Source organism: Zonotrichia albicollis, chromosome 19 (genome assembly GCF_047830755.1).
Source record: "Zonotrichia albicollis isolate bZonAlb1 chromosome 19, bZonAlb1.hap1, whole genome shotgun sequence".
Lineage (NCBI taxonomy): Eukaryota > Metazoa > Chordata > Aves > Passeriformes > Passerellidae > Zonotrichia > Zonotrichia albicollis.
The window spans coordinates 6,077,597-6,089,878 of NC_133837.1; the positions used below are offsets into that span (position 1 = coordinate 6,077,597).

The 12,282-nt window shown below is 47.4% G+C and overlaps 1 protein-coding gene across 1 annotated transcript; it reads left to right on the top strand.

Moving 5' to 3' along the window:
* Positions 1 to 658: 658 nt before the first annotated feature.
* LOC102073950 (urotensin-2 receptor) lies at positions 659 to 1,862 on the top strand. Its single transcript, XM_026797685.2, has one exon. The coding sequence runs from the start codon at positions 762 to 764 to the stop codon at positions 1,860 to 1,862; it is 1,101 nt and encodes a 366-aa protein (XP_026653486.2). The 5' UTR covers positions 659 to 761.
* Positions 1,863 to 12,282: the final 10,420 nt, after the last annotated feature.

Here is a 12,282-nt window from a genome sequence, read left to right on the forward strand (position 1 = left end):
GAGCCCCGTTTCCAGCTCGGACAGCCCCGTTCGCGGTCCGGGAGCCGCATTCCCAGCTCCAGGACCGTTCCAGGCTCAGACAGCCCCGTTTCCAGCTCGAGGAGACCCGTTCCCGGAGGACTGAGCCCCGTTCCCGGGTCGGGGAGCGCCGTTCCCGGCTGAGACAGCCCCATTCGCAGCTCAGGGAGCCCCGTTGCCGTTCTCCGGGACCCACATTCCCGGCTCGGAGAGCCCCTTTCCCGGTTGGGACAGCACGGTTCCCGGAGGACAGAGCCCCGTTCCCGGCGGGGAGAGCCCCGTTCCCGCCTCCGGGCCCCACATTCCTGGCTCCGGGAGCCGCATTCCCAGCTCGGGGAGCCCCGTTCCCGTCTTCGACAGCCCCATTCCCGGAGAACAGAGCCCCGTTCCCGGAGGACAGAGCCCCGTTCCCGGCTGGGACAGCCCCATTCCCGGAGAACAGAGCCCCGTTCCCGGCTCGGCAGCCGCTCTCCGCAGGGTCCCCGCCCGGCGCTCTCGCCGCTCTCCCCGGAGCGCTCCCGTTCCGGACGGCACCTGCGGGTCCGGCACGGGCGGGGCTCGGAGCGGGCTCGGAGCGGGGCAGCCCCGGCGGGGCAGGGGCGGGGGCGGCCCTTCCCCCGTTCCCCCCGTTCCCCCGGGGGCAGCCCGGTCCCGCCCTGTCTCCCGCGGGGGGCGGAGCGGCCGCCGCCGGGGCCGGGAGCTCCGGGGCCGGTGCGACGGTGCCGGGGCCGCCGCCGCCGCCCATGGAGCCCAACGGGACGGCGGCGGCGGGGGACAACGGGACGGCGGCGGCGGCGGGCGGCGGGGGAGCGCCCGGGAGCGGCCCCCTGCTCATCCCCTCGGCCTTCGGGACGGTGCTGTCGGTGATGTACGTGGCCGGGGTGGCCGGCAATGTCTACACGCTGGTGGTGATGTGCCACTCGGCGCGCTGCGCCGCCCCCATGTACAGCTCCATCGTCAGCCTGGCCCTGGCCGACCTGCTCTACCTCTCCACCATCCCCTTCATCGTCTGCACCTACCTGGCCCAGGACTGGTACTTCGGGGACCTGGGGTGCCGCATCCTGCTCAGCCTGGACCTGCTCACCATGCACGCCAGCATCTTCACCCTGACCCTCATGTGCACCGAGCGCTACCTGGCCGTCACCCGGCCCCTGGACACCCTGAAGCGGTCGCGGGGCTACCGCAAGGTCACGGCGGGGGCCGTGTGGTCGGTGTCGCTGCTGCTCACGCTGCCCATGATGCTGATGGTCACGCTGACCGAGGGGGGCAAGGCGGAGGGCAAGGTGAAGAGGATGTGTGCGCCCACCTGGAGCGTGGACGCCTACAGGACCTACCTGACCGTGCTCTTCAGCACCAGCATCATGGCCCCGGGCATCATCATCGGCTTCCTCTACACGCGCCTGGCCAGGACCTACCTGGAGTCCCAGAGGAACCCCCCCCACAAGGAGAAGAGTAAGAGGTCCCCCCGGCAGAAGGTCCTCATCATGATTTTCAGCATCGTGCTGGTCTTCTGGGCCTGCTTCCTGCCCTTTTGGATCTGGCAGCTGGTTCGCCTCTACAGCAGCTCTCTGCATCTCACCACCCAAACCCAGAAGTGCATTAACTACCTGGTGACCTGCCTGACCTACAGCAACAGCTGCATCAACCCTTTCCTCTACACCCTGCTCACCAAAAACTACCGGGAGTACCTGCGCAACCGGCACCGCAACTTCTACAGGTTCACGTCGTCCTTCCGCAAGAGGGGCTCCAACCTGCAGTGCTCCTGGGGTCGCTCCATGTCCTCCAGCAACCAGTACGACTACAGCTCCGAGGCGCTGGGCATGGCCACGCTCAAGGACAAGTGAGGAAGAGGAGGCGCTGCCAACACGCAGAGAGCAGCAGAGCGTCCGGCCAAGGTAGGGCTGTGGGGACCCCCTGGCCCTGAAGGGTTCTGGAAACTCGTTTTCGGTGCTCTCTCTCTGGAGAGGGGCAAGAAGTTGTGTGGATCCGAGTGCTGCTGATGAGTCTGGAGTTCCATCTGGCTGAGGGATGTTGAGGGGGGTCCTGCCAGGAGCCAGCAGCTGTTTGGGACAAATCCTGCAGGGGTTGGGGTGCAGAAGATGAGGTGGATGCTCTGCTCGGTTCTGCCACGAACTGGTTTCACATCTGGCTGAGTTTCGGCTCCAGCCCCACACACCATGTGGTTTCTCAGTGCTGTCCTGGGGCTACAGCTGGGTCAGAGCTGCAGAAATCTGAAAATGGCCCTGCAGGGTTTGGGGTGCAGAGGATGAGGTGGATGTTCTGCTGAAGGTTGTGCCATGAACTGCTTTCACACCTGGCTGATTTCAGCTCCAGCCCTGCACACCGTTTTTCTCTCGTGTGGTTTCTCAGTGCTGTCCTGGGGCTCCAGCTGGGTCAGAGATGCAGAAATCTGAAATTGGCCCAGGATCACTTAACTGAGCTGCCAGCCTCGGGTTTGCCCTGTGTGTTACTTGTAAAGAGACTTTAAAGCCCCTTTTCCTATTTCCCGTTACATTATGATGCACTACTGTTCTATCAAGCTTAAAGTCTCTATTTTAAAATTCATTGCAGCAGCACTTTGAATTCCAAGCATTCAAAAACCTCCAGGTAAGCTGTTAGAAACCACAAGATTGCCTAAAAAAAATAAAAAAAGGTTGTAATTTTTTAAGGTTTCTACCTAAGGTGGTTTGAATTTGCCACTGATTTTTTCTTCTTGAAAAAAAGTTTAAAAGTTGGTCCTTTTCTTAAAAGTCAACAGAGCTTGACAAACCTGCAAATTTACCTTGGAAGAAATAAAAAATTATTTATAATCCTATCACTCAAAGACCTGAGGCTCTAAGAGAAATGACTGAATCCTATACCATGAAACTCATCATAAAAGAGACAAATTTTTTCATGACATTTGATCAAACCCAATGTTTTGCCTCAATGTATTCTGCTCATTTTCTCCCTGCTTGGCATCTCACAGTAAAATCTTCAGCACAGATCCTGGAGATGCCTGTAAGCACTTAAACAATTGTAAAGTGTCAGTTTATAAATAAATGCTTATTAAAAATGGACCCTGCTCAGGTTTGCCCTTGCCTGGTCTCTTCACCCAGCTCAGGGGGGAGTTTTTATCAGGGCAGATGCTGAAAATAGCAGTTTGCAGCTGGGGGGATAAATTGGGGTCAATATTCTTTTTTCTTGTTCTGGGACAGATTCTGGGGATAAGCAAAGCATGGTAGGAGTTGCACAAACTCCTGACAGCTGCTGGTGATGCCCTCAGAAGCAGCAGCAGTGTAAGGAGCTGTCTTTTCCTCTTTTTTATTATTTATTACTTGTTCCAGCCCCCATCTGCCTGAGCAGAGTCCCCCTCCAGCCCTGCAGTGCTGCATTCCCCTGTCCTTGGGTGCTCCTCTCGTGTCCCACACCAAACTTTAGGGTCTGGTTGTGCCCCAGCAGAGACACCAAGTGCCAACAGCAGAGACAGGGCTGGAGAGCAGGGAACAGGCACAGAAACTGGATTCTGTGCACTCAGCCAGCAGAAAATTTCCCAGGTTGGATGAAGGTGTTTCTGTGCTGGAGTCAGCATTCTCTTGGGATGCTTTCTTGGAGCAGGGGAGTGAGGAACTCACCTTGCCCATGTTGCTTTTAACCACAAAGCTGTCTTTGAAACACCTGTGATCACTTTGTCATATTCCAGTGCAGCACAGACTCCAAGCTGGGCATCATAAACAGTCCGAATGTAATCCATTCCTTCTGAAACAGGAGGAATAACACACAAGTCATGGTGGGAACTGGCAGGGAGAGCAGGATTCAGCAGATTTTCAGAACAACTTTTCAGAACAACTTTTCAGAACTTAATTGATTGCTCAATTATTAATTCCAAACTCAGCGTTACTTTCCCTTCGATTCCCATTTCCGAGGCTGGAAGTCTCTCCCATATAAGAATTAAAAAGATAAGGCTGAACTCAGAAGGCATTTTGGGAAGGCTGGAGTGTGAATGTCACGTGCAAAGTGTGTCTGGACAGAAGTCCTGGCAGAACCAGGCATGGCTGCATCCCATGAGCAGGACAGGGATCAAAAAGTGTTTTAGCGACTTTGCTTTGTACTTTAAAAAAGAAAAAAAAATTAAAAGCTGAGCAGCCTAAACCCACAGCTATTAATAAGAGGGGGAAGCTGAAAAGGAGTTCTGCCTGGGAAAATAAAAAGGTGAAAAGGAGATTCTGTTGCTCTGCTCAGTGTCACCAGCAGTGGCTGTGATTTCTGTGCCACAGGGTGGGAGCGTGAACCAGCAGAGGGGTGATGGAGGGGCACACAGATAAATGGATATTTCCATAACAGTGTGCCCAGAGGTGATGGAGGGGCACACAGATAAATGGATATTTCCATAACAGTGTGCCCAGCTGGTCAAGGAGGGTGATTCTCCCTCTCAGCACTGAGAAGGGTTGGGATTCCCAAAGCCATGAGATTAAAAATATTTTATATCCCCAGCCCCAGAGGTTACAGAAGTGTGTGAAAATTGAGATGGCCACAATCTGGATGAGGGGACTTTACAAATTCTGTGTTTGGTGTCACTTCAGGTAAATCTGGAGCATCTCAGGGCTGAGTAACAGCAGGGAAGTCAGGGGGGCTGTAACTGAAAAACAACATCTGGAGAGTTCCTTGAAAACTATTTTATTTTGGAAATTTTGCATTCCAGGAAATCAGGTTCTGTGTACCCTGGGGTCACTTGTCACACCTAAATCTTTGTATTCCTGTGGTTCTTAATGCTTTGGGTGTTTTTATCATAACTGAAATGTTGCAGCAGCCTCAGTGACACAGTTCCTTCTTCAGAAATATGGGAAATTTTAGGAAAGCAGGAGCCTTTTTCTTGTTGGGCCAGAGGCTGTCACTGCAAAACTCCATACATGCTTTACAAGAAAGAAAATTATTTAATCACTAGATTTTGTTTTTCCCAGTGCCCCTTAGGATTTAGGGGTTTATAACAAAAAAAAAAAAAAAACCAAAAAAAACCAAAAAAACCAAAAAAACCCAACCCAGAGTGGGAAAGAAAAGCAGTTTCATCCTGAGTGCTCTCTCCTTCCTTTATGGTGGGATCTCCTCAGGTGGGAGCTGCTGCAGCAATGGCAATTTTTCCACTTTTACTTGAAAAGACAAAGACCACTCCTTTATGAGGCAGATGAGGATGGTTGTTTTCACCAGACGCAGGAGAATCCATCTGAACCTTATGGAATTTTTATATTATAATTGAATATAATCTAATATAATGAATATATAATATAATATAATATAATATAATATAATGTCATATCGTGTTAATATAATAACATATAATTATACATAATTATTATGTATAATTATATATAATTGAATATATATAATCTTAGAAAATATATAATATATATTCTATTATATATATAATAGAATATAAATATAATATAAAATATATAATATTTTATATATTACAATTTCTATATAATCTGAGAGAAGAAAGCACATAAAGCTCATAGCAGAGCCCAGCCCTCAAGCTCTGGGTGCAGAAAATGCAGAGAAATCCTCAGAGCAGCCCCAGAAAGTTTTACCAGAACTCTGTCTGCTTTCAGGACATTCAGCTTTTCTGTCTCATTTCAGAGTCCCTCTGGTGGCAGCAGCAAGTTCCCATCCCGATGTCTCAGGAAGAAAATGTGCTTTTTATCTCTAGTTTTTAAAACAGAGAGGTTGCCCCAAATCACAGCACATTAAAACATGAGAGCATTTAATCCCTTTAAAGCAGAACATTGCTTCAGCCTCTGGAGAGGGAGAGAAGAGAAAAACCTCCTTCCAGGAGTTAAATTTCCTCTCCCATTTTTCTTCCTATGCCAAACCCAGAGTAATTTAATTCCTGTCATTTTGCACAGCATCCTCCCAGCCAGCACCCACAGAAACACCCAGGGCTGGTGACTCCAAAACTGGGGGGTTTCTGCCCTGATTATATTGGGGTGTGCTGTTAGATTCTGGTTTTTCTGCTCGATTACATTGGGGTTTGCTGTTAGATTCTGGTTTTTCTGGGGAATGGAGAGATGCTGAGTTAACCACTGTGATTTATGACAAATAAATGGCTTTGTCTTCAAAACAGTAGCCACAGCTTTGCAGGGTGTAATAGCCTGTAAAGTTATTGTCATTAGCATTATACAAGTTTTTTGCCCTTGTTTGGGAATGTGTCTAAAGCACAGCAGGGAGAAAGGATGGCAAAGTGTTGGGAGGGGTTGGAGGCTGAGCTTTGTGAAGGCAGAGGGAAAAACTCCTCCCAGCCAAACCTGTGGGATGCAACAAGCTTCTCTCAGACTCCCCCCGAAAAATAATATATCAATATTATAAAAATAATAGTAATATATTATTATAAAATAACATAACATAACATAACATAACATAATATAATATAATATAATATAATATAATATAATATAATATAATATAATATAACATAACATAACATAACATAATATAATATATGTAACAGTATTGATATATTAATAAAATATTAATATCTTAATACCAAATTATTACTATATTAATAATGACTGGAAATATTAATATCTTAATATTATACTAAATATAGGTATACTAAAATCTTAAATGGGACCCATATCAAAATTATATCAAATAGATATCTTTTAAATCATAAATATTTCAGCTCAGGAATGCAGCTTTCTGCCCTCACTGGGCTTCTGGTTTGCATATATCATTTTTGAGGGAGACTAATTTCAGTTTAACAAATGTGAATGGTCAAAACTGAGCTTTGTGATCAGTGGTCACAACTGGAGAGCAAAGAAAATGCTCCCAATGGAATTTACCAAAGCAAAACTGCTGGATCATTTTACTTTTGTCTCCCAAGAAAATGAGACTTAAAAGAGGAAAGGGAGAAATGAATCCTGTAGAAGTCTTCTGGCATTTGGGCTCTGCTTTTCTGGTTCTTGCCATTTATAATGCAAATTTTAATTTAAATCAAACATTTTGGTGAGCACTAGAAATGCTTCTACAGTCAGAGATGGGCTGAAGAGTTAAAAAGCAGTCGTTAAAACATTTATTAAGAAAGGCTGAACTTCAATACTGGGGAAGATCCCAGCGAGACCCCTCCATCGAGGTATCTGGAAGAAAAGTAGTAAATAAACAGTAAATAAGCTGTAAATAAGTAAATAACAGTCAAACCACATGCTTGGCAGAGGGAACAGCTCTAAAACCAAAGCCATGCTAATGCTGGAGGAGTAAAAGCTGCCAAGTTTGTTCCAGCTTGTTTTGGCCAATCTCTCTCTGAGGTGCTGTTAGTCTTTCCTTGTGCATTCCCGTTAGGATCTTGAATTCAGCTCCTGAATTCGTAACTAGAACCAAACACGATTCCATCCAAACAAAGCAAGGGAGATTCCTGGAGCTAAATGTGGTGTGTCCAAAAGCACAGCCTGTCAGAGACAGCTCACTGTGTGCTCCTGCAAGCCAGGGGTGTCCATCAAACTCACAGCCTTCCACCTCTGTTATTCTTCCAAATATCAGCCTGACATTTGAGAAGCACAAGGCAAGAAGCCTCTCAGGGAAAGGCACTACAGAGTAATTATTCTTGGGTACATTGAGCCTATCCTTCCAAAATCTGCGAGAATGGAGCAGGTAAATTAACTCTAATGTAAAAAGGGGGACAGAACAGCACCCCTGACACCTAAAGAAGGGGACACCTGAACCTAAAGAGGCAGCAGCAGCTCCTGTGCCAGGCTCCCACAGCCCCCAGCATTGCTCTGCTCAAAACCCCAGCCACCCCACAGGTTTAAATCAAATTTCTCCTTTTTCTTTGTAACAGATGGGTTTTTTCTTTCATTTAACACCATAGAAGGCAATATTTTACAGAAATGGCTTTATTGTAAAATCAGCTGGAGCTCCACAATTTGAAAGCAGCTTCCTGCCCCTGGCAGTGTCCAGGTTAAGGGGTGGTAGCAGGAGTATTTGAGGGGTCTGCAGACCCCTCAAATATTTACCTTCCTTCACCTCAGCTGCTGCTGGGGGCTCAGAGCCTCCTTCCCCAAAAGCTCTGGTGGTGCTGATAGCTCAGGCAGGCTCACAACAAGGCAGGGAATGAAAACCAGGAGGGATTTCCCAGGCTCAGAACAAGACAGGGAATGAAAACCAGGAGGGATTTCCCAGGGTTTGGTGTTGGAGCACTCCGCAGTGCTGGAGTGAGCTCAGGGATTCACTGCAACAGGGCAGCTCAGAGTCCTGGATCCTGCTAGAAAACGACCTCAGGGGGGTCACTTGTGCTGCTGTTCATTGCCCAGAAAATAGCAATGCTCTTTCCAGTGCCTGTGGAAATTTTAAGGTCACATTTTAAGGTGTCACTGTTGTGTGTGACAAGTTTTGAAGAGGAGAAGATCTCCTCGTAGGGGTAACTTGGGGTTCAGGGTAGCTATCCATGGTCAGACACAGGAAATGTGTGTGGACCAGAACCTCTCTGCCTTTGATTTGTGGCACTGAGCAGTGAAGATGTTCCTTCACCCCTGCCATGGCAGCTGTGCCTGGCTGGAATGAGCCTCCTGATACAAACATCAGCATTTCAGTGCACCAATATCATAAATGCAGGGCCATCAATGAAGGAAGGAATGGTGCATCTGACTCCATCTTATCAGAAGGCTAATTTATTATTTTATTATACTGTATTATGTTAAAGAATACTATATTATACTAAAGAATGCAGAAAGGATACTTACTGAATGCTAAAAAGATAATAATGAAAACTCCTGACTCTTTCCAGAGTCCTGATACAGCTTGGCACTGATTGGCCAAAGAGACAAAATAACTCCCAGCAGAATCCAGTGAAACAATCACCTGTGGGTAAACAATCTCCAAACACATTCCACATGAGCACAACACAGGAGAAGCAAATGAGATAAGGATTGTTTTCATTTTCTCTGAGGCCTCTTGCTGCCTTTCAGCTTTCCAGGAGAGAAACCCTTGGTTAAGAGATTTTTTTCAGGGAATGTGAATGCCACGCACCAGAACCCTCCTTAAAGCCAACAGGAGGAGATGGGCAGGGAAGCAAAATTTCTCCTTTTCCTCCTCATCCCCCCATTCTGGGCTGGGATCAGGGGAGGTAAGGACACGTTACCCACGCAGAGGAGGCTGCACAGACAGAATTATCCCAACACTCATTACTGGCTGCTAAGCACAGCAGAACCTCCCTGTCGTTTTGCTGCTGGCATCCTTTTAGAATGATTAAATCTGTCGAGGAACCTCTGCCTGCCTGAGGCACAGCACAATTAATTCCCAACAACAGAAGCAGAGGAAATAACAACCAACTAACTTTGCTTGGCTGCTTCCATGTGTTGGGGTTTTTTTAATACAAAGGCGAGTTTCTTATGGAAAATGTCCCTCAAAATTCAAAGCATTGCTTCAATCCTCGCAGCAGCTTCTTTTAGGCCAGATGAGAAAGTGAAGCTCCACATCCTGTGGTGCCCAGTGTTAAAACTCCTGCAGATCTCATTTAAGTGGGCAGGGAACACAGTGGAGAGATGGGGATAGGGCTGGAGCATCACTTGGCTTTTACCTCCATCCATATAGGGGAATATTTTCCCTCCTGAGCATTGTGTGCTCTGGGGGATTTGGTATCTATGTCTGTTATGCAGGGGGAAAAAAGCCACAAAAAACAAACAAACAAAAAAACCCCAAAAAACACACCAAAAAAACCCACCAAAAAAACCCAAAAACAAACAAACAAAAAAACCCCAAGAAAACAAAAAAACCACAACAAGTTTTGGGCTTAGTCCAATAAAACTTTTTTAAATTAAAAAAAAAAAATAAAGAAAAATCTTTAAATCTGTAACTCCATAGTATGGGGAAGGTGTTTGTATCTCCCAATTCCAGTTCTTGTGTTCACTGTTTCAGGTGTGGGGAGAAGGGCTGGGACAGCCACACCCCCTGCAAACCACAGAGGTGAAATCTTTGATGTGTCACCCTGAATTATTCATTGATGAGAGCACAGAGAAATTCAGGCTTCAGGCTGGGAGGAGCCTGGGGAAGGCAATGCTGCATCACCTCACAGACCACAGGCAGATTTATCTCCTTTGCACTTCCAAAGTGACAAATGTTCCAAGCCTCCAAGAGGTTGTGGCTCCTCCAATCCTTTAGGAAGGAAGGAAGAGTCTGTTCTGAACCTCATCCTTCCCAACACACGCCAGAACAAAGTAAATTTATTTTCCTGCAAGAGAGAAGGCATTGGAACAAGCCAGATCTTGTATCTCTGGCAACACACCAGTCTTTTGTAAAGGCATCCTTGAACTTCTTCTACCTTGCTTTCAGTTCAAATGCTGCAAAAAAAGAAAAGTCATTTTTAAACAGGTTTTTCAGGGCAAACTGTGTAAAGTAAATGCTGCAGAACACGAGAGTCATCAAAGCAGGTTGATTTTAAAAGCTGACAACCTTGACAGCCTCCTTGCAGCAGTGCAGAGCCACGTCAGCTCTGCTGTTACCCATGGTTACAAAACTGAATGAAATGAAATGAAATGGAATGGAATCCAAACCTGTCCAGAGCTGTAGCTCTCACACAGGCAGGACAAATTACCTGATGATAACTCCTGGAGTACTCCACTGGCTCCTCAATTGAATATTTTGTCAAAGTGCTCTAAATTTACAGAACTCACCCATTCTGAGTGTCGGCTGCTGAGAAGATGAAGGTCCTGGTGGGCTCTACATTATTTTAAATATTCCTCTTTTTTTTAAACAAGAAAACAAGGCTTAAGACAGATGTCCAAGAGATCCTGTGATTTCAGGCAGAGAAGTGTTATGGGATATTCTCTCACTGCCCCAAAGGAAAAAGAATCAAGGTAAAGTATGAGCTAGAATCAGTCTCTTCAATAATGTCTTCTAAATGATTAAGGCAGAAGCAGCTGCTTTAGCAAAACAATTAAACAGTGTCACAGACATATTTTCTGAAAAATCCTTTTGCTAGGATTTTTCTTCTGAGAAGCTGAGAGGCCTCAGAAATGAAATGTAAACAATGATTATCTGCTGCTGTGGAATGCAACAGGTGCATCAGTGATTGGTCTCATGTGGTTGTTTCTAATTAATAGCCAATCACAGTCAGCTGGCTCGGACTCTCTGGTCAGTCACAAGATTTTATTATCATTCCATTCCTTTCTATTCCTTGCAAGCCTTCTGATGAAATACCTTCTTCTGTTCTTTTAGTATAGTTTTAGTATATCATTTTCTTTTAATATATATCATAAAATAATAAATCAGCCTTCTCAAACATGGAGTCAGATTCTCATCTCTTCCCTCATGCTGAAAACCCACAAGCCCCACCAGAAAACAGCACCTCAATAAAGCAGCTGCCAAGTGCCTTCCCACTGGCCACCTCCACACACTGCCTCTGTCCCCCTGGGCTTGCTGCTGGATTTTGGAGGTGCTGTGCAGGCAAGAGGATGACAACAATGCTGTCAGGATCCTTTCTCCCTGCTAAGTGTCCCAAAGCATCTCTCCATGGCACTCCAGGGCACTGCTTTCCCTCCAGCCTCCTTTCTTTACCCAAGAAGCTACAAAAAGTCAGCAGCTCCAGAGTGCTGGCAGCAGAGGATGGCTGGAGAAGGGCTGCAGGCTGATCTCAACCCTCAATATGAGGTGAGATGTCTCTAAACAGCCATTTCAGACTCTGCTGAAGTCCCTGGAACAGCAGCTCCTTTTCCCTTTCCCCATCCTGTGCATCCCTGTGATTTCAGTCCCTGTGATTTGGGATGTCACACCTTGCCATTCAGCACTCGGTGTCAGCCAGGTTTAGCATCTGCTCCTTCCCAGCCCCTCTTCATCTGCTCCTTCCCCTCACCTGCAATATTTGAGTCCCACAAGGAGCCCAAATATCCCCTCCCAACCCCCCCATGGGGAATTTCCTTCCTCCATCACCCCCTTGCAGTGTCCAGATGTGTCCCCCCATCCCAGCTGCTGAGGGCCACAGCAAACCCTCCAGCCCCACAAACCCCAAATCTCCTCCTGGGGTGGTCCCACCACCCACCTGGGGCTGGGGGACACCGGGGTCTCCTCGTCTGGGGTGGGTGCAGCCAGAATTCCTGTTAGCAGCAGTTTTATTGTCTCTCCCCAACATAAATTGGGCAAACGGATGGAGCCCAGGCCCTGAGGATAAACAGCACCCGCAGTGTTTAGAGAAGCTGTCTCCAGGAGGAGACAGGGCTGACACCCTGGGGGCTCCCCGGGCATGTGTCTAAAGCATGCCCCTTCCCCTGCTCTCAGGGGGGAGAAATCCCAGAAAAACCTCAA